Raw genomic sequence first — 23670 nt, forward strand, 5'->3', positions numbered from 1 at the left:
AGTAGCCTTTTAGCAGCACAGTGAATATAAATAGTTTAACATTAACTAATAAAAAATAAAAAGGCAGCAAAAGGCAGCATCCTTCTATTTTTTGCAACAGTTAAGTTTCCATAGGAAATGAAAGTATGCACTACATAGCCCTCATAGCCTAACTTATTATTACTAGCACATATTATTCTCAACATAATAAAACTACACAAAGTCTATTTCACATTTGATTGTGAGATCAGTTGGAGCAACTTAAAAAAATTATATATATATTTGAAGGTGAAAACAGGCAATCACATAAACGCAGTTACAGTAGAGAAACTCAGATTAAACATAAAATATAATAAAGCAATACATAACGCAGTATAATCCTTTTACAAATCAAATGTCTTATGTCTAAATAGCCACTGTTGGACAGCCATTTAAATTGTCTGGTCACTTTCTAACTATTAATATTAAAATGGTTTGTAAAGTGTTAGATCTGACACTTTGTTGCAGACCTATTTAATATTTATCTTTTTAAGGTCTCTTTTAGAGTGGAAACAAAACTTTCAACTAAAAAGGTCCTCCATCGACAGCTCCCCATGAATCCTGAGCACAGAGTGGTTAAGAACTGGATAAACCTTCTGAGATGTCATCCACTGGTTTTCTGGAGGCTGTGGAAGCTCTGGATGTCAACCTCTAATTATTGCATAAATGCGCTAAATGGTGCCTGACTGTTGGTTGGGACACGCCTACTTACCTCAGTTACCACAAGCTTAGCTTAAGCTTATCCAAAATGCTAAGATGGATAACATTAATTTATATGCAAACATTGTTCTGCATTTGATTGAACTCCATCATTCATTCTATAATGTTATTGGGAAATAAAATTTTATCTGACAAATTTGATTTAAAAAATCACCCCATGCAGTTGTCACATTGAAATCTAGATATTGAGACCAAAAAATCAGTTGTTGTTTTTTTTTTTTTGGTACCAGGCAGCAGACATATTCATCATTGTTCATACTAACATGGCGCTCTATGGGGATTGACTTCCTTTTAAATTCAGCTCCTAGTGGCCATTAGGAGAACAGCACCTTTTGGCACCATGTTTGACTCATTAGGTGTAAAATGTAAATTTTGAAATCCGGAGGTTGGCCCTTGATCCTGAGCAAAGCATGTGAAAAAAGAAGACAGGGCTTCAAGGTACAGTAAGTTTATATCAAAACATTTCTAAATATTTCTGCAAATCGTTTTAGGTTCATATGTCTCTCATTTTATTACTAGAAGAAAGAAGACTGGTGTTGTGGACTGGCATAGCACCAAAGGTACTAGGCTACTAACTGAATGGTCATGAGTTTAAATGTTATCATCACCATGTTGTCAGTGTCGGGCAAGACAAGGCAATCACATTTTGTTGTTCCCTAACGAAATGAGGGCGGTTTAAATTTGTCTGGTTATACAATATAATTGAAGTAAACGCCACTGCACTTTAGCAACGATTACATCACTATATCACACAAGCCTGGTGCATAGTGGTGACCCAATCTTCTTTCAAAATATTCCAAATAAAGATTCAGCACGTCACCATACACTAAACAAAGACACAGGCACTGTAAGAAACTACAGTGCATAACTTTCAGGCATCAACTACCCAAAAAGCAGAAAGCCACCATTTCCTCATTACAAGTTTAAAATAAAGCAGTGGCTCCCTATTGCATGTTAAGACACTTTAAATTTCAAGCAAGGAGAAAAACAAGAAGGCATTAGGGATGCAGGACAGGCAGGAGGAATATGCAGAGAATAAATGAGTTGTCACTTTAGGTAAGAGTCACACCATCAGCAGCAACAAGAGACTCCTTAATCCTTCTCAGCCTGCCATCAGTGAGTCACTCCAGCCCTGGTGTGTGTCTGGCGAACATAAAAGAGAAATGCCCTTGGTTTTGGGGAAGGTTGACTCCCCGCTTTCCCATGCTACCGCCTCACTTGATGTGCGCCACATAAGAATTAGGTTGCCTCCGTGGCTGAGTCGCAGCCCTCTCCGAGCATCCACCAGTGATAAGTTGACATTAATCTAAAGGGCACTTGACAACATATTAAATGCTCTTTAATGCGATGCTGAAAAATACTACTAGTTTTCTCCATCCTTATGAGGCGCCTGTTGTGATTTAATTTCCGCTATAAACGGCTTGACGGACTCTACAAAGATGTGTCCGCCAGCAATTCGCCCCCGCCAGCATGCAAGACATCCTTAATCAATTAAAAAAATAGAAATAATTAATTGTGACTGCAAGCGCAACACCGCCGGTCAAATATGTTACATAATCAGCTTCAATTAGGAACCTGTTAACTGATTGTCAAGAACGTCTTTGCAAGACTGCAAGAACCGGATGACGTGTATATCCAAAAATATCATGTCTGTGGTGTTATTTTACAGGCAAATGAACTACCGATTTGCATTATAATGCCAACGTGTTAAACAAAACACAAGCGACGTTAAGGAAACATTTACAGTTACTCCAGACAAGATACACAAATGGTCTAAGACTTGAGCTTTCAGTCTCTATTCCAGCGTTGTCATTCATTTCCTTCTGCTCACCCCACTGAAAAAAAACATGGTTGTCACTCCATAAAGAATACACCACGGGATGAAGTAGTGTATTCAATTCATAAATATCCCTTTAAGAGGGCCGCAGCAGTGATTTGTCACCGGGGGCTTTTGGCAGAGCTGAAATTGATGCGAGAGTGACATTTGAGTTATGTACGAGCCGGTGGCAGGCTTTATGATTTCCAGGGAGGTAGGCTTACCCACCACAACACTACTCATCCCCCACACACCTCACCCACCCCCTTTAACAACCTTCTCAGGAGAACAACGTTCATTAAAAAGTAGAGGAGAGCCATTTAAAAACTTCATGAATTATGATGCAAAAAAAAAGAAAAGAAAAGAAAAAAACACACACAAACCACCAAGGGTTGTATCCTTTGACGATACCGCTGCCTGTCGTTTAATGTGCTAAAGCGACATGGATCAACTGTATTGTATTAAAAAATGGCACACCTTCAGTAAGCGCGGAGTTTATGAATTCCTGCTGAGAAATTGTGTGCAATAGCAATCATTTAAAATCCCACCGGGTTTAAGCAGCTGAATAATGCTTAGTTTCAATCTCCCGGTCGAGCGGCGTGGGGAAAAGCGAAACCACAATAGCAGACAGGGACATGAGCGACAAATAAATAAAATGTGAAAATCAAGCAAAACACTGTCTCATTTCCATTAAACGATAAAGTAGCCCGACGGAGAGAAATGAACTAATTTAAAATGGCTGGCCTACAGGTCAAGGACAAGCGACAAACTGCTACTTGCGTCTGTTTTTTTTTTTTTCTTCTTCTTTTTCACGAGGTCCCAAACAAACAGTGAGCATTTTCATGTTCCACGGCAAACAAAATCTGAAAGCGCTCTTATCTTTTCCTATTTGTTTGATACATTGTGTGTGAAATACCTTCCGACTTTGATAAAACGCACTTAAAGTGCATTTTCATATGCAGATTTTTAGGGCTTTGCACTTTTAAGATAGCCCGGCTGCTCTGCAGGGGCACGGCTGTGTGTAAAATAGCATGCTGACTACAATATTAAGAAGATAAACCGTAAGACTGAGCTTTATGTCGAAATCCTCTACGAGGCGTATTTTACAGCAAATCATCTTTTATATGTTTAAAAAAAAGTAAAGATTTGAGATACGCTGAGTCTGCCGTTTAAGGAAAAAAAAAACAACGAATGAACTTTCTATGGATTTTAAAAGCTCAACAAGAGATTCGGCATTACACGTTGAGGAAAATCTAGTTTGATACAAAGACAAAGCACTCGTTTCAGGCCAAACAAGGAGCGGTAGCAAGAGATCTGACAGTGTGTACTAATGCAGCCAAACCCATATGTTATTGCTTTCTATAAATAAAGCCAGAGTCTATTTATAGTGGTAACGTTAATAAAAATGGCTGAAACAGATGGCTGAGAAAGTTGTATGATGTAGTCCTAACTTGAAAACTGCTGTTCGGGGGATCAGAGCAAAAACATACATCTGAGCAGATCTATTGAAATTTCACACGCATGCATACTATACGTTTTCCACGGTATAAAAAATACATACAGTACACTTCTTCACATGATGAATGAGTTTTCTGCTTTACGCTGAGTGAAGCACTGAATCGTTTCACAACGCTGCGAAGGCAAAATGATGTCTATGTTCACACACTGACAATGAATGCAGCTGTGCTCATTAGGTATGTGTCAATAGCAGGCTTTTAGGACTAATATTGTGATAAGAGGGATGCACTGATACTGATACTACAGTACAATCAGGTCTCTGTTCAATACCGTGTTCATTTTATTGTATTAACACAAGCACAAAATTGTTCCAATACCACATCAGGCTCCTGTATGTGACGCGAACCTAATGGATGGGACTGCACTATTGAGCGTTTTGTAACAATACAAATAGTGAACAGCTGAAACCAATGCAGTAGGTCAGGAAAAAAAAATGACTACAGGCAATGCTAGGTGAGTCAAAATAAGCGTCCTTCGTTGGGACAACATTGTGTAGCAAGCTTAGAAGTTAGAATGACTTTAATAATATGATGCTGTGATAACATTCAATTAATGACCCAAAACACAGCACTGCAAATACAACCTTTAAACCAACTAAAATTTTAACCTTTATTTGGAGCATTTACGCCGACTAGCATCCGTTCATCTTAATGGTCCCTTAAGTTTCTAAAATGGTTTAGAATTCACAACAGAGACACAACAGCTTCCCGCGCACAGCGTGTATATCTCATGTCGTCTCTTAGTGTTGCAATATTACATCTTTGTTTCATTCTCTTTCAGGCATATTACCACGAGGTACATCTTAGCTCCCAAATTATTGTTCCGTAATATGTTGTTTGCACATACTGCATGATTTCGCTTAAATGCTTTTTTTATCTCTTTTGGCTGCTTTCCAATTTAATATTTCGGTAAATTGCTGTTGTCCAGTATTTCTTTGTCATGCTTATTGTTTTGTGCCCACGTGCATTTGCAACAACAGCATGTTCCCTTGTGGTCCAGTGGCTTGCAAGTATTGCTCTTATCTCGGGGACTGGCGTTCAGGTCCTGCTCAGGTCATCATTTAAGTTTTATTTAGTATTGTTTCTGCAACACTGTATTAATGGCTATCATTATAATTGTTGTGACATCATATCAATCAAAGTAATTTCAACTTACCATAACCTCTAAAAATAACCCTCATACAAGTGTTACTAAAATTGCTGAAGAATCGCTACCACAGGAAAAACAATAAGGAATTCTGATGTGACAAAGACACGGAAGCATTAACTAGAGCTGTACAGAAGGATTTTTATGAAGTTAAACAAACATGTAGTTGTACACACTATATGAGATCAGCTCAACATAATCCTGAACAAGCCTAGCCATGTTATGTGCAAAAACATGCACTTGTGTGCTTTTCAAGACCACGATTTAAACAAAAGAAAGATGAACAGAGTTAAATAAAAATGTGCCATAATGTCCCTTATTCATTATTTCTATTTCTGACTCAGTATCAGTAGTATCAGTATCGAATACATGTGCTCATACATGGTATCGATGCATCCCTGTGTGACACAGAAATCAGCACCTGCTTTTTCTTAATATGTGTGCAGAGCCTCTGGAACACTTTCTGTCAGATGCATAGCTTAAAATAAAGAGGTGTGATTTCTATAAGGTCAGCAGCGGTATAAAAAAAAAAGACAGCAGCAGATGGCAGGGAGAGGTGACCTTACCTCATTCGTGTTCCACCGGTGTCTCTCTTTTGGCAACGAGGAGCATTTTGGTAGACATTCAAGCAGCTTTTTGGGCAGGTATATTTTCAAATGTCCATGTTCATCTGAGGACACAGAAGAGAGCACAGAAAGTGTGTCAGCGAGGTAAAGTCTTGTGAATATACGGTTTTTATATACTGTAGAATAAAGGAGTTCACTTGTCTTTGTTCTAACAGGAATAAAAAGATTAAAAATCAATGATACATACAATATCTTGGTCAAACTTGGCAAATACAGTACTGTGCAAAAGTATTGCGCAAACCCTATTTCTTCATATGTTGCTTCCAAAGTGCCAGACGTTCTTGTATTTTTAATGTAGTCTTAAGTTTGGTCTTTCAGTTTCAATTCAGTCTCCGTACCCAACCAGTTTCAGAGGAGTTGTGTTTTGTTTGTTAAGCCACACGGTGTCCCAGTAATCATTCAAACATAAAAAACATCTAACTTAAGGCATGAACCAGTAAGAAACAAGCAGGTGATTAGTATACGGTGATGCTGAATGCTGATGGGTTGGAACAGACAAGGGGGCGAAATGAGGTTGCTGCTGAGATTGTTACATAATCAACCATTTTTTCAATTGGACATTTACTGTAGACACTTTGCAGCCTGTCACAGTAAATCTTGTGTTTCCGTTTCTTTCATTTAATCTACATCATCTAATTTGAGAAACGGGGGGGGGGGCAAAGACTTCTGAAGGTAAGAAGTGTATATGAAAATGTATCTTTTACTTAGAAATCATGGAAGGGTCTACAATTTTCAGCAAAGGTGCATTTCCACTGTGAGAAATCACATTGTATGATTTTTTTTTTACAATTTATTTGTGAATTACTGTGTCAAATAAGTATTTGATCACTTGCTTATCAGCCAGATTTCTGACCCTCCAAGGCCTGTTATTTTGCTTTTAAATAGTCCAGCTACACTCTGCTCATGATTCTAAATTATTAGCACCTGTTTGAGGTCGTTGGCTGTCATAAAGACATCTGTGCACCCCACAGTCAGCTAAAGTCTAAGTAGATACATGGGGTATCAATGATGCTAAGAATGGTGAAGAATCAGCCCAGAACTACACTGGAGGAGCTGGTCAATGCTGTGAAGAGAGCTGGGACCATCGTTTTCAAGGCTACAGTACTATCAGTAATACACTAAGACGTTTAGGTTTAAAATCTTGATTCACACGAAAGGTTCCCCTGCTTAAGTCAGCCCATGTCCATCCCCGTCTGAAGTTTGCCAGGGACCATCTGGATGATCCAGAGGAGTCATGGGAGAAAGTCCTGTGGTCAAATGAGACCAAAGTAGAACTTTTTGGTCTTAACTTTATTCGCCGTTTTTGGAGGAAGAAGAATGATGAGTACTGTATAAATCCAATAATACCATACCTACAGTGAAACATGGGGCTGGAAGCATCATGCTCTGAGGGTGTTTTTACTGCACAGGGGACAGGACGACTACACTGTATTAAGGAGAGTATGAACAGGGCTATGTATTGTGACATACTGGGCAAAAACCTCCTTCCCTCAGTCAGAGCATAAAAGATGGGTCGTGGCTGGGTCTTCCAACATGACAATGACCCAAAGCACACAGCCAGGAAAATCAAGGAGTGGTAAGAAGCATATGGACTATTTAAAATATAAAATAACAGGTCTTTGAGGGTCAGAAATCTGGCAGTAAGTGATCAAATACTTATTTGACACAGTAATTCACAAAGAAATTGTTTAAAAAATCATACAATGTGATTTCCGGATTTTTCTTCTTAGATTCTGTCTCTCACAGTGATAATGCACCTATGCTGAAAATTGTTGACCCCTCCATGATTTTTAAGTAGGAGAACTTGCAAAATCACAGGGTGATCAAATACTTATTGATCTCACACAAACACACACAGACACACACACACATATATATATATATATATATATATATATATATATATATATATATATATATATAAAATAGTTTTTTTTATTTGCTTTTTTTATTATTATTATTATTAGCTTTTTTAAGTTTTTTTGTTGTTGTTTTTTTTTTGGAATTTTATTTTTTTTATGAGTGACCTAACCAGTCATGAAAGAAGACAAATCCTTGTTATCAATCACAATGCAAAAGACAGAAAAAAAGCTTATTTTGGTAAAATGCCAAAAATTAAAATCTTGATCAGTCGCAGTCTCAGATGATCCTTCAGTTCATTGTTCTTGATGTACGACAGCTTTGACACTAATAAAGTCTAGTCCGTTTCTAAATTAAAAATGAAGTAATGAGGTAAAAAGGTTGTAAAAAAAAGACTATAAATTAACGTTTTTGTTAGTTTTTTTGTTGCTGTTTTTTTTTTCTTTTTCCCTGCACAATTCTGTGCAAACTTTCAAAGTTCTGAGTAAGGTAAAAGAACAATGAACTGACTGCTTTAGGCGACAAGAAATAAAAATAATCACTCTTAACAATCGTGGTGAGCGAAAAAGAATCTCAGAATGCACGTCACAATGAATCCTGATGAGAAAGACCACATTTAGCTATAATTTAGTCAACAACCAATAATTCACACGCAATATTAAACCATGACACAGTTCTGCCATCAATGCAGTTTGCTCTCAGTTGAAAAACACACTTGTTACACTTTAAATGGAGTGAGAAGCTAGAGAAAGGAGACTTGAATGCACGATGTTAATAATAATAATAAAAAAAAACAATAGGATCTTAGACATCTGAGAGCGCATGGTTAGCAGAAGGCTTTGGGTTTCTTGCGAAAAAAGTCAAATTTCAAAGGCTTAAAGGAATGATGGTGAGCTTTATTAAGACTTTAACTACCCAATAAAGTCCACAGCCATCCTGATCCTCTCTCCAAGGCGGAATGGTAAAAAGCACAAATGCCAGTGAGGGATAAAAGAAAAGACAAATACAGTTTGTTCAGAGGGCAGTTAAGGCAGGGCTATAAATCAGCCTTTCTATTCTATCGCCACGTCTCGCTGATGGCAAAGGGCTTAACAGCCTCGTCCAATCACTGCTATTTGCCTTCATTGTTTTGGAGCGGAATGTCTAAATTATAACGATATTGTCTCCAACTGCGAACTGAGTGCAATAATAATCACCTTGTTACTATTGTGTGATGATTCCGTGTTCGTCTCTCACCAGCACCCACTCACATAACACTCACTTCCAAATGCAATAAAAAAAAACTTACTGGAACAGAGGATGGGACACACACACACACACACGCACACACACACAAAATACACTGGTTATATTTATAGGATATGAGAGGATTCCTACCAGTTTAATACTGTTACATTAACCATAATATAAATGTGTATTTAACCAAAATCAAGGATGTTATACAGGCTTATACGTTTTCCCTCTAACAGAAATCCTGACATTTCTATCAAATCTTATCTAACAACTTTCTGGATTAAGATTTAAAAAAGTAAGCAACATTAAATATTATTTTTTAAGAGGAAGTATGAACAATATATAATAAATAAAATTGTAGTACTAAAGATTGATTCAAATAAAATAGTAACATAATATGGGGAAATTGAAATATTGTAAATTTGGAAATCTCAGACGGTGACTTCTCCTGGATCTGGTGGCGTTTCCTAGAGTTAGTTCTTGCAGGCCTTATGTTAATTCAGAGATGATTACCCACAATTCCGCAGCAAAGAGAGAAAAGCATTGGCTCAGTTGTGATCACGTGACGCTCGGCATCAAAACAAGAAACGCATGCGTGATACATGATACTCTGTACTCGTAAACCAAGATTTGTTCGTTTTCCAAGTCAAAATTTATTTATGAGTAAATAAGGGATTTGGCCTTGTATTAGTTAGCTTTGCAGCTCACGTTGGCCCATGAAACACAACATGGACGGTTCAGAGGCAATTCAGAATGACAGAAAAGCAATTACTAAAAAGACAAAGTATTGTTTAAAATGACAACATTATCAGGTGTTTAGATGAAAGTGCTTCTGTGACTGGTTTTCTATGTGAGTATTGGCACTGGCATCTGGTAAATAACGTCCCTTTTGCCATCCAGAAGTGGGTGAGGCCAAAGTGGACAAATGCTGTGATGTCAGCTGCAAGAGGTCTACAGCTAGCATCTTTCAAATACAAACAAAACGCAAAATGTACGATCCAGATTAATGCTGTTTCTCACCACAGCATGTGGCAGCCAATAAAATGTGCTCAGGGACTTGTTCATCTGGAGCACTTAAATATGAAGGATGAGTAATAACAATTTGTGACCTTTATTGAACATTGCTACAGTAAACTTAATGCACAAATTGTTATTTGTCATGGTTATAATCCACTACACTCTATGTGTGTTAAAGCACTCACAAGGAAGTGTCATAATACATTTTACAAAGGTTCGAGCTAAGCTTGTGCAATATTGATTTTTTTTTGGTCGCAATTTTCCATTTTATACAACAAATTGGGATAGAATTAATTGTGTAGAACCAACAGCCCAAAAACAGAAAATGAGCATTTCTACCAGTTGAGGTTTAAGAAGCGTACAGGAGGGTGTAATAATCAGCTGTGCAGTCGGGGACTGCTTGCTGGCAGTGGCAATCACAAAAACTCAGCTGGATTTTTTACGTGATTGTTTAACAATGTGTATTAAACAGCAGAGAGAAAAAAATAACAGTACGTTTTCCAATAACATTTATATTTTTTTTACTGTTGATCTTCTGCTCTAAGCGTTTAAACAAATTTCAACACTGACCTAAAAAAATCAGTACTTTCTAATTAATTATCATTACCATTAATTAAGATTCTTTGTAAAATGTTAGATTTAGGTTATAATTCTCATGTAAGTTCCACATGATTATCGTACTGTTGTATGGCTGTTGCGCCTTGATGTTCTGTATAAAAGGAACGCGGATGGAATCAGGGTTTGTTTAAGCCAGGGGCAGAGGTAGTGCCGGAGTGAGAAATGATCAGTGTGTGAAAGCAAGGGGCAACTTCCAGTTCTAAAAAACATATCCAACCCAGAAGTGCTTAAATGTGCAGTTTGTCAAATCTCCACTAGTATCTGGTTCTAAAAGGGAGTCTATTCCCAGAGTGGAAGGGGTTTCTGACATGTTCAGACATACGTATGATGTGTGTGACGTGCCATCAGGAGGTTTAAACAACAGTATACTGTTAGCAGCTAACACACCGATATCTTATATAGAGAGGATCAGAGAAGCCCACTTGACTTTATTAGTGTTAAAGCTGTAGTGCATCAAGAACAATCAACTGAAGGATCACCTGAGACTGTGACTGATCAAGATTTTTTTTTTTTTTTTTTTTACCAAAATAAGCTTTTTTTTCTGACAAATCCCGTCTTCTGCATTATGATCAGTTAAAGGAAATTGTCTTCTTTCATGACTGGTTTGGTCACCACAGCTGTGTCATTGGAGCCAATCTCAGAGCATGAATGTGGGACTTAAAGGCATTGAGAGTGGAAAGCGCTGTGCTTGGTACGTGATGGAAATGTGCCCGGTTAGCATATCAGCGCTCAGTTCACTCGCCCCTGGTTGTTTGGAAAGCAATGCCATGTGCGGTATTTCTGACGCATGTGGTACAAATCACACTAGACCCCGAAGCTGTTGTGTTAAACGTCACACCTACTCTGATAGTGGAACGCCACACACTCCTTTCAGGCACCCACTGTGGCGGCTTAACGCCAAATTCGTGGGTTCTGTGTGAATTACCAAATGTGAGGAAAAGTGCAATATTCAGGGGGTCCTGTTATCGCATTTATAGTGCGATTTTTGTGTGGAAAAGGCTTCAGAGTATTAAAACCGTCCGCATAATTCATTCGAGATTCATATTCATATGTCGATTAACTTATTGGATTTTTTTTTTTTTGGAAGACAGTGACTGCTCTTTTATATACAGTATTTTTGAATAACAACGCATACTACCTTCAATTACAATGTTAAACTGCAGTGCTCCTACAGCATCAAGTAATATACAATAATATAACCTGAGTGAACGTCACAGGATATTGTGGCAGTGTAATATTACGTATGGTTGATCGAATTATATCAAACACATGCCTACTGTAGATCAAACCCCATGTATTTCTCCAGATACACGCCTATTTCTGCGAGGAGGGGCCTTGACAAATCAAGAAAGTATCTGTCAGACATAAATCTCTACGTTCACCTTTTATGATCTCAAATGAATTGAAACAAAAGAGCAATTTGAAAGATAATCTGTTTCTAAATTCTGCTAAACCTGAAAAAGTACATGACTCAGTTCGGAGCACTTTGGAAAAGAACAATTCAAGATTCAAGTGGGTTTTTATCTAATTAGCTGCTATCTTAGTTACAGCTACGTAATCGCACGGTTTTAGCTCAGCGGTTGTTTAGAGAAAGGAACAAAACACAAAGCACTGATGAGTCAACTGTGTCACACAGCACTTCTGACTCATCCCCAGAAACACCAGCACGACCCCGACGCCGCTACAATAGCATAATAACAATCCACGTGTCGTTTTCAAGGACTCCAGCGACTGGAGTAAAGTAAAAGCTTGCAAATTGAGATTACGGTGTTTTTGCTGTTAATGGGCTTACTTTTCGTGCCCTATTGTAACACCGCTCACGTCACTGATGACATCTCTGAGTACACCTAGTGAAGCCAATTACACGATTCCTAGCTCTGGCTGGGTGCGCGACGCAGTGGGCAATTTGTGCGAAATTGAAATTACCATAGTATGAGGGCGCCTTTCTTTAAATCAATTTCCCTTCAATCCAATCCACACAATGAAAAATAACACAATAAGAGGGAGATGACATCCACAATGAAGTAATATCAGTTCTTCTGAGAAATCCTCAGAGGCCGTGTTTGCTTTGTGAAATGACAGAAGCCGCATGTAAACCGTGGCTGCGGCGTCCCCGTTGCATATCCCTCATGCTCTCCCTAGTTGTCAGGCAATCGACTCTTGATATTGCAGACATTTGTCAAAGAGCACGTTGTCATCTGTTTAGACTGAGAAAAATATGGCTTTAAATGAATTTCTTTCTTATTATTCTTTTCCTGTCATTTTTTTCGGCCCCGGCCCGACAAAAAAAAAAAAAAAAGGAAAAAGAAAAAGTGCGCTTTTATCCAAAGCACAAATAGAAACGTGTGATTTGTTTTAATGACGGCAGGGTAATTCAAGTCCTAATCCTAAGGCTTTATGCAATACTGAGCTGTTCCATCTGCCTCAGCATTTATTAAGCCTTATCATCTTTTTAATGCATAATTTTAAATATGTAATTAATGTATGTAATCCACTAGCATGACATTTTCCCAGTGGTTTTAAAACAATAGTTTCCAACTACAAAGCTTTGACTTTTACACGCCCTCCTGTCCCTTTACATCAGCACTGCCAATGGATTAACACTAGCGCTTATTCAAAGTGTGTGAGCAAGCATTTTATTGCATACGCCCAATTCAGTGGATTTAAAATAAAACGTGTGCTGCTTTTGTTTTCAGCTGTTCTTTCATTAACGATCTGCTTGAGTCATAAAACTGCTAGATATGAGAAACGATCTTAAAGTTCTCAAAGTCCGGTCCAATGAGCCCCCAGGGGGTAAAAACCACAATACACCTTTATCAAAGTATTTACTACTGAGTTGTTATATGAATTTATTTATCTGTGTCATGAATGCCACTTCTTTATGCAGTCGTACTTCACAGTATAGCTAATTCCACTTGCTTTTTGTTATTTGGTTTTTCTATATGCTTTTTTTTTTTATGTTTTGACACCTTCAGGTTTTGGTTCTGTTTCTCCCCCTGAACTGTTTCATTCCTCCATGCATTCACATATACTGTTAATTACAGGTGTTTCATGTTAATTACTTTGGTTATTCATGCCTTGTCGTTTCTCTTCTTCTTTGTAAATTCTTGCTGTGCATTTCTGTCTTTTCTTTAATGTATTTCTGGCTTTTCCGACAGTGCCTGTGTTAACTTTTCTTTCCAATATTGGAATAATTGCATACTGTTCATAAAATAAGTCTATATAAAGTGATAGGTAGATTTCTATTACAGTTAAAGAGGTCCATAACTGCAAAAAAGTTAGAGAGCCCATATCTTAAAGGATGACATGTACTTACATCATCTTTACAGTGACTGTAAAAAAGGGCATACTTTAGGTACTAATGAAGGATTCAAATCAGAATCAGAATGTGAACCAGAAGCAGGACCAGGAGGAAGTTTTCTTCCAGCCACTGAGGTGACTCAGCCCTGGCATTTGGTGCATGCCGTGTGCTGAAAATGGGCTGTGCACATCTAAATTGCTCTTACAGTGGGGAGCAGATACTGTATCTAGGATGATTTGCTTCGCTCAATTAACACTGCAACAGAGCAGCTGCTCGCAAATAACAAGGTGCTTTAGCATCACTCCAGGCGAACAGAAGAAAGCACGATAAATACGAAACTTATACAAGCAGCCCAACTCTTAAGAAAGGAAAAGATCTTCTGTCTTTGGGCTCAAGGCCTGACAGTTCACAATCCCTCAAAGCAAACATCAATACGAGGAACATAGTGGATGTTGGTTTTTATAAGAAATTTAATTAAGGCTAGAAAAAGGTGGGATCTTCTCAACAATTTAAGGTTTCCTTAATATTATTTGTATATTACCAGATTAAATTGTAAATACTGGGCTCGATTACTTTTATCCAAAGAAGACTCCAACCTTTATCAAGTAGATGAGCAACCCTAACCGCAAAGCCACGCTGTCCAAACCAGAAGCCTGAGAAAAAGTTCTTACTGAGCAGAACGTGATCTGACGTCAAACACAAGCAATACTGAGCATGACGCAGGATCTTACCAAACAGAAAAAAAAAAATTTCCTATCCACACACAACACTGGAAACAGAGTTTCTTAAAATCTTCACTCTGGAAGAACTTCACCAAAAAGTCTCATTTAAAAAAAAAATAGCTGTGTACATGTGGACTAGGCTTATTCTTCCTAAATAAATTCTACTTATACTGCCTTCTGTATACTGCCTATCTTCACCTTTAACTGTTTCCTCAGAGAGAGATAAAAACTTCTTGTTTTCCTGGCCCTTATATGAAAGGTTCATTCAGTTTTTCTGCCCACTTTTCATTTGTGGCTGATGATGGCAACAAGCTAAACCCATCCCGGACTTCAGACTTCTTTATCTTCTCTATCCCCAGCCCAAGATTTCTATAAAGCTCGTAAAGCAACTCAACCTGTCGTCCCGATTCAAAAAAAGCAAAGGCGCGACCTTGACGTTCTCAGATTGACAATCGTACTAAGATGATTTATCTTTTTATAAATAAATATATATATATATATATATATATATATATATATATATATATATTTTTTTTTTTTTAATGAAAACACTTAATGGCTTTCATTTACCAATTGTTTCATAAAAAGTAAAAAAAAAATAAGTTTCTGCAGACTAAAGCAAACTTAAACCTAAAACCTCCAGCCAGATTTTAAAAAGTTTTGTTAACAATTATTATTATTATTATTATTATTTATTTTATACCTTTGACTGTGTTCATGAATTGCAGCCATGTCAAAGGTCATGTACATTTGGCACACGCAAAAAAACTCCACACAAAATAAATCTCAATGAGAATGAGAGCTGAGAGTGATAAAAAGACAAGTAAAAGGTAAGAGCCAACCTCGTAAACACACTATGGCTCAAATTGTCCAGTAAAGCAGCTCATCCACTGCAGCGCACCAGCTACCATAGACACAAATTTGCTTCGTTTATAGAGAGCCATTTATAGCTGTGTGATTTAATTAATAATCCGATTGAGTACAATTTTTGTTGGTTGTTGGTCGATTCAATTAATCGAGTACATTGGGTCAGACTTTTGATTCAGTATTAATTTACTTTTTAATTTTTTTAATTTAGGTGAACACATGGTTTAAAATTGTAGAATTTCCTTATAAACACAGGACAGCTTTTGCAAAAAAGGTAGAAATCCATTGCGTTTTGCCAACCTATTAGTGATGGGTCGTTTAACAATTCGTTGTTTTTTTTTTTATTGAGTCTTTAACGTGATTTGTTTATTTTCTACTGGGCACGCATGTGCAAAGCATCGCAAAACCACCGTAGGTTATGTACAGAGAACATGAGTCTTCTAGTCCAAGTCATTCGTTTTTTTTCTACCACGTGACAAAAGAACAAACGACTCAGACAAAAAGATATGAGAGGTGAGCTGCTTATTCTGTTTATCATATGTCCTTAGCTGCATTGTAATTGACAAAATGGGGGTCTGTTTATTAAAAATTTTTACATTTTATTTTATTTCAGATTAAAAGAATGAAATGAACTAAATGGCTCAAAAAATATTAGTTCATTTTGATGAGCGAGATTTAAAGAACCGAGTCACTAAAATGATTCAAACTTTCCATCACTACAGCCTATCTATACCGCCACCAACTGGACTGGAGTGTGTTTAAATGTTTTATAAATTCTTTCATTAGTTTTTAACACTTTAAAAGCTATGAGAAATTAAGTTGCTCTAAATAAATCTGGCAGTAACTTTGGTGCTGTTGAATTAAATCAGTAATCTTAATGTCCAAAAATGTATTCGAATTATTTAGTTATTATTAATAATAATTATTATTATTACTGTTAATTATTATTTAACAGTCTAACTATGATTCAGTTCTAGTGCGGTTTCATTTATCCTATTTCACAAAATGTTAATTCAGTTTGTGTCTGTAAATTAGAATAAACAACTTGACAATGTGATCCTTAAAGTTGTTGGATTGTTTTACACTTTTTTTCTTATTTTTAATCCATAGAGTAACTCATGCCAGTTACATTTCCTGAAACCACTCACGTAGTGTGGTTCACATGTTAATGGGTCTTCTTATAGCGAAGAAATTCACAGGATTCACACATTTCCAGAACTAATTGGATTTTTATTACCACATTTCTTGTGTAATCATGTAATTAATTCATTTCCAGCTTGACAAAAGAGGCCATTTGTAAGTAAGTTAGAATTATATAAGTTAAATATCAATTATTTAATATTATTTTATATATATTATGCAATAATTAAATATTACTTATTTATATATTATATTATATTATATTATATTATATTATATTATATTATATTATATTATATTATATTATATTATAGATTTAGGAAAATTGTAATTTCTCATTACAATTTCATGAGGAGTGCCATGGCAAAAGTGCATATATCCATTAAATTAAATTGATTAAACTTTAAATATATACATATTTAAAAGTATATATATATATATATATATATATATAAAAGCCAACATTACTGTATATGGTTTGTCAATTCACACAACTCTCTACAAGAAATACTTCCACATCCGCTAACTAAATAATGCACTGAGTGTCACAACACAGCGATATTGATCCCTATACACTTAAAATACAAGAAAAACTGTAGCATTACTGCATTAGTAATGAAAGTAGAGGTGTGATTTAGACCTTTGCTAGTCTCAGACAGCCTCCTGTACAGATTAGAGCAGCAGCAGGTCTCACAGTCTCTCTCTCTCTCGCTCTCTCTCGGCTCAACTGCCTGTTCCCTGTGATCAATCGTGTCCGAGGCGCACACTCAGTTCGTAATTAAGCACTGTCTCTGTGTCTCGCTGATCAAAAGGAGCTATAACATTTTCCCAAACACTCCTACTGATGTCATCATTCTCTCCCATGGCGGCAGAACAAGAGCCAGACTCAATCCTGCGCTGAGTGAACACGTAAAGGTAAAAGTTTAACGTGTTGGATCATTTTTTTTTTAATTCTTTTTTACACCAGCGAGAAAACTACAAAGAGAAATCGGGACATAAAATAGCGGCATGGATCTGCTGGGGCAGAAAAATCCTGAGGAACAGATATGAAAAAAATCAGAGATGATGTTGAATGACTGTTAATTAAAAACTCATCACACTGGTAAAATACTGTGCAGCTTCTCCAAGTATGCAATATGGGACGGACCTTAAGAACTCTGTGATTTGCTCCCTTTTTACTAAATTAAACCAATGTGACGGGACAGAGGGCATTTCCATGCCATGACGCTGCTGCTTCAATAATGAGGGAATATCCGATATACTATGTATGTGACATGTGATCATCAGAGCTTTGAAGAGCTCCATTAGAGAAAAAAAAATTCAGCTGAGAGCAAACAACAAAAAGGAATGAGAGAGAGAAAGAGAGGTAGAGAAAGGAGACGGTGGCTGGCTTGTCGAGAAACACACACTTATAATATAATAACACAACAAGCGTATGGAATCTCCTCCAGAGATTTAGCTGTAGCTAGAACTGCAGATGCTGAGTGGAAGCCATTACCTTGCTCGCGTGGATGTGGGTTACACACACCACTGTACCCAAGCCAACCTCCACTGCTGACTCACATACTTTGTTTTCCCTGCTAAAAACAGTGACGACACTGAACGCATTAGCATAACTCAGTCTCCCTCGCAGTGAAAAACAATCAAGTTGTTAGAGCCTAAAGTGCAAGGCAGGCTGAAACGGGAACGCCGCTATATTAGAAACTGGAATGCCACTATATTATATGTGCAGTGCTGAGCTGAGCTGGGAGGCAGCCAATTATAGAGTCCGGGCTGATCAGGAGAATGAGCCTGCATGCCCACATGGCAAAAAAAATGTAGGGAAGACACAGAGAGAGAGAGAGAGAGAGAGAGAGAGAGAGAATGAGATGACAGAGAGCTAGAAGGAAATAAAAAGGAGGGGGCTGTGATAAAGAGAAAGTGGCTTCCTGATTCGAAAAAAAGAGGAAGAAAGACAGACTGAGTATCGTAGAAGGAAAATGGGAAAAGTGGAAGAGAAGCAGCAGAAGCAGAATGAAGAAAGACAGAAAAGAGATAGCGGATGGAGATTTTTATTTATTTTTTTGCTTGTGCTTGCCACCCACACAAAAAGAGATTCTTTCCCAAGAAAAAAAAATAAAAAAAAAAAACAGGTAGGAGAAAAACCCCACCATGAAATCAGGGTGTGTGAGATCAGATTCGGTTCAGTGAACTTCGGTTCCTTGAACTTGGACCTTCTTATCATTGTGTGAAACCACAAAACAGGTCTACAATTTTGCTTTCTTTCTGTCCTTGCCGTATCCTTCATCCTTCAAAAAGTAAGAAAAGAAAGGTCAATCCTGATGTCTCTTTACACCCCCATAAGGGGCAGGGGTAGCTCAGGAGGTTAGGGCTCTGGATCACTTATTACAAGGTTGGCGGTTCAAGCCCCAACTTCACAAAGTTTCCACTGTTGGCCCCTTGATCAAGGCCCTAAACCGTGTCTGCTCACGGGGCACCGAATCATGTCTGACCTTGCGCTCTACGACCCCAGCTTTCCACCCAGGAGAAGCGAAGAAAAGAATTTCACTGTACTGTAATGTATATATGACAAATAAATGGCTCTTCTTCTTACACTCTGTCCACACCCACAGCCTGACGGTCTCCGACCGATCCAGTTATTTCTGATTACATCTCCTGGTAAGCATGTCTGACCGACCAGAAGATGGAGGAGGAAGAAATTCCTCCAGATTATCCCTGATACTGCTCCTCAAGGAGTCTGTTTAGGAGCTTTAACAATATCAGTCATGCTAGTTTGTGCCTGTGTCACCCCGGAGACTTGAGCAGGTCATGAAACTGGAGAGGGCTGACAAAAACAAATCTCAAATCAATATCTCGCATGACACGAAAACTCCCCCTTTTTCTGGCGTTTGCTCGTCCCTTGTCTGCATGCTTGCTCGGTGAGTGACACTATTCGCTTATAATTGTTGCCTCCTTCAGTGAGGTGTGCCGGTAATGCTGGGGAATTTCTACATTCATCAAACAGTCCGTTCAATCTCTAAAGCCCTTCTGTTCTTCTGCTGCAAGCAGGATTACCATTATGGTTGTTGTAAAATATTAAAAGCATGTTTTATCAATTCCGGCAGTGTTAAATGGTGCGAATATAATTTTTTCCATATTCAGTGCATAAACTCAGAACTTGATATGAAAAGCGGATGCTAATTTGGCACACGAACGCTAACACGTAAGACTGTAAAGAGGCTCCCTGTAGCCCACAAGTCACCTGACATTACAACAGATGGCTGTTATAAAAATCACTCTCAACTGCGGTATTGATCCATTCAATACTAATCTAATAAAGCATGCCTCCTGTGACCAAAGGGCCAGAAAAATGAATTGAAATAATAATCAGGGCACTGTGGTAGTGAAAGTTATTTTTAAATCAATCTATCAAGGATGGAAGACCATGAATGCAATAAAACGAGCTAAAACAACAAGGCCCCACCTTCCAATCCTGTGGTAAGACCTGAATTTTTTTTTTTTCTTCTTCTTCTTTCCGACACCGGATCCTCGATCGCCCGGCCGCACCTCCCATCATGATGGAGAGCCGTAGCCATCGGGTTGTTTGTTAGCAGTCCGTCATTCCGCTGAGCTACTGACGCCCACAGCTCAACTGATGAACTCAATTTAAACAAAGACCTGGCAAGCCAGTTGCTTCTCAAAAAGAAAAAAAGAAGAAAAAAAAAAACTTGTGCTTTCCTGAGAATGGCACATCATCTAAATTTAGTGTTACCCCATGGATATCACAGACAGATGCTATATTCTCATGCACCCCATCATAGCCTTCTGTAGGCGTTCTTGTCAGATTTCACCATATAGGGAGGACTAATAATTCAAGGCGATTTGTAGCTGTGCAAGGAATCCCATAACACAACACGTCGTTAGGGCTCTATGTAAACCCACAGAGCACCGGGGTAACCTGCTCATACTGATGATGCACCCAATCACAGCTTTCTCTAGGCATACTTGTCAGACTTTACCACATAAGTTAGACATACTGTGTATATACTGTACATATATACACAGTATGTCTTACATAAATCATGTGATTTGTAGCTGTGCAAAGAAACATAACACAAGATGTCGTGTGTCGGTGTAAACCCATAGATCACATTTGACCATCCGGGGTTACATGCATGACCTCCACACACTGAACACGAGCACTGCTGGAGTAGACCATCTCGCCGACTACAAGACAAACTTCTGGGGCTATTAAGTGCTGTGTGCTGCAGTTCATTAAAATGGGGTGAAACTACAGTGCTGTTGAATTCTCAAATCTGATTGGTCTGAAGGTGTGGGTTAATGTTCAAATCGTTAGTTTATATTTATATTTATATTTATGTGTCTATATGACGAGACACATATTTATTATATGTGTCTCATCATCTTTATTGTAAGAACTTCCGCTGGAACTTTATGGCATACACTCCATATGGATGAATGGATGAACATTTTTTCTTTTTTTGGAATTTGTTGGAAAAGTGTAAAAGTTTTCTGCAATAGGAGAAATAGAAAACATTCAGGCCAGAAGAAGTCTGCACCTTGTGGTTTCTCAGCAACTCGATGAGCTGATTTTCTTGTCTTATTAATCAAGATGCACCGGCTGCAAATTTCTTGTCTGATACAGATTTCCGTTTTTTCTACTGTATAATTGACAGCTTTTATTTTTTCTTCACAACTGCATGAGGTTACAGGACTTTCTTCCGGTTACTGATCAAAGTTTATTTGTATGAATAATTTCTAATTGAAAATCAAGTGTTTACTTTGAGACATAAGTTTCTTGAACTGTCGCACAGATTCACGATTGGTTTGTGGTGCTATGATCGAGTCCCCCCCTGAGAGCTCCTTTGGGGCAGTGGTGGCTCTGAGTTACTGATTGGAAGGTCTGTGGTTCAAGTCCCAGCTCCGCCAGGTTGCCGATGTTGGGTCCTTGACCAAGGCTAACCCTGCCTGCTCCAGGGGAGCTGTATAATGGCTGACCCTGCGCTCCGACCAAAAAAGGCTTGGATATGTGAAAAATAAAGAATTTCACTGTGCAGTAATGTACATGTGACAAATAAAGGCTAAAACATACAACTTAACAAACTGGTAAATAAAAAAATAAAAGCCTTGAGGGTAGGGCTGGATACTCACTCACTTATCGTCTAATAACGTCTTTATCCTGTATTCAGGGTCGCAGGGGGTCTGGAGCCTATCCTAGTAGACTTAGGACACAAGGCGGGCACGCACTCATTCACACACTACAGGCAATTTGGGAACTCCAATTAGCTTAATCTGCATGTCTTTGGACCAAGCACCACCAAGCACAGGGAGAACATGCAAACTCCATTCGCACAGGGACGGCAATCGAACCCGGACCCTGCAGGTGCAAGGCGACAGTGCTAACAGGGCTAAGTATTTAATCGAAAAGTAATTGAACAAACATTCAACAGATCTAATCGACTTAATCTTTTTATTTATTATTATTGTATTAATACTTTTTTATTCGCTTAATACTTGTTACATGACCCTGTCCTGTCTGCGACATCCAGAGATCTTTTATTTGCAAAAAATTCCTAGTTTTAATAGGTGAGTATATTATCAATACAAATTTGGCAGTCAACTGTGAGGGCGAGAAAAACAAAACAATTAATTAATCATAATCCCGGTAAAATACTCACTTAATCGTGATATTAATTGGAGGTCATATTGTCCAGCACAACTGTTGGCTTTGCTGTTATTGGAAAAATATTGGAACCTCCATCTAAGTGACTATGCCCTGATTGCGCTGTTGTGCGTTTGGTTATTAAAAATATATAATCTCCAGCGCTTTTAATACAGATTTAATACGTTCTAAGCTCATTTGCATCCAATTGCCCCCACATAAACACTGCGTAGTGTTAAATTAACACAGTGGGTGATAATTCAAGCCTGGGAATTTTGCTGTGTAGATGTTTGTTGAGGGTTTGACAGTTAGCATGCTACTTCAGCAGATTATATGGTACACTGATGCAAACAGTGAAAAAATCTTGTCATGCTCTCCAGAATGATCGCTATTAAAACGATCGCAGCTGTAAATGACAAACAAAGCCTGCTTACAAATAATTATACAGCTGCAGCGTTTTCTCTACGTTACACCGTATTATAGCTCTGTAATGACTCTAGTGGAAAAGGTGTACTTGCAGTCATGCAAAATATGACTAACAATTTAAGGACACCTGATCGTCACATGCGCACATGCTTGTTTATAACGGTCCTGCATCGCTGTTAAAATAACCTTCACTGTACTGCAAAAGGGCTTTCCACTAGATTTGGAGTGTGGCTGTGGAGATTTGTGTTCATGCAGCCACAAGAGCATTGGTGAGGTCAGGCAATGATGTTGGGTGAGGAGGCCTGGGGTGGTTAGAATTCATCCCAATGGTGTTCAGTGGGGTCGAGGTCAGGGCTCTGTGCAGAACATTTCCACCAAGCCATGACTTCAGAGACCGAGCTTTGCTGCAGACGGATACTGTTATGCTGGAACATCTTTGGACGAAGTGACCAAACACTAAATTGTTCTGCAGCAATATGTGGTCTCTTATATTGTACAAGTTTAAATTAGATTAAAAAAAAAAATCAGTGTGCCTAAAACTTTTACCTGGGGTAGGAATGAGAGTTAAGATGGTTTGACTTCCTGTCTGGAAGTAAAAATGTGTCCTGACGCTTAAATATTTAGAAATTCGGATAAAAATCAAAGAAAGAAATCACGCTTTTAATATCATTAAATCAATGACTAAATTATCAATGCTGCCTTTTTTCCTTTAATAGATGTTACAGTAGAGCGTAATAATAGTCTGGAGAAAGAAGAGAGTCTCGTCCCAGATTGTGATCAGCCCTGCTAATGAAGACCGTTCTTCTCTAACAAGTTGCAATATAGCTGCCTGAATCACAACGCTGGCAATCAGAGCCAATCAGCTAGCAAAAATTGCTAGGGATTCTCCTAGCTATGAATAATGGGTGCCCTAATAAATGCCTATATCTCAAAGACTAAAAGAAAAAAAAAATTATTCAACATACATAGTCTGCACTGTC

General features: G+C 38.0%; 1 protein-coding gene across 3 annotated transcripts in view; it reads right to left on the reverse strand.

Annotated features, from left to right (window-relative positions):
• camta1a (calmodulin binding transcription activator 1a) overlaps window positions 1-23670 on the reverse strand; it is a 436555-nt gene that overhangs the window by 404996 nt on the left and 7889 nt on the right. For all 3 annotated transcript variants that reach the window (XM_053482709.1, XM_053482710.1, XM_053482708.1), the window contains exon 3: window positions 5785-5888. In XM_053482709.1, the coding sequence (XP_053338684.1) occupies window positions 5785-5888 (104 nt within the window). The remainder of the gene's footprint in view (window positions 1-5784; window positions 5889-23670) is intronic.

Source organism: Clarias gariepinus, chromosome 22, assembly GCF_024256425.1.
Source record: "Clarias gariepinus isolate MV-2021 ecotype Netherlands chromosome 22, CGAR_prim_01v2, whole genome shotgun sequence".
NCBI classification, from domain to species: Eukaryota; Metazoa; Chordata; class Actinopteri; order Siluriformes; family Clariidae; genus Clarias; species Clarias gariepinus.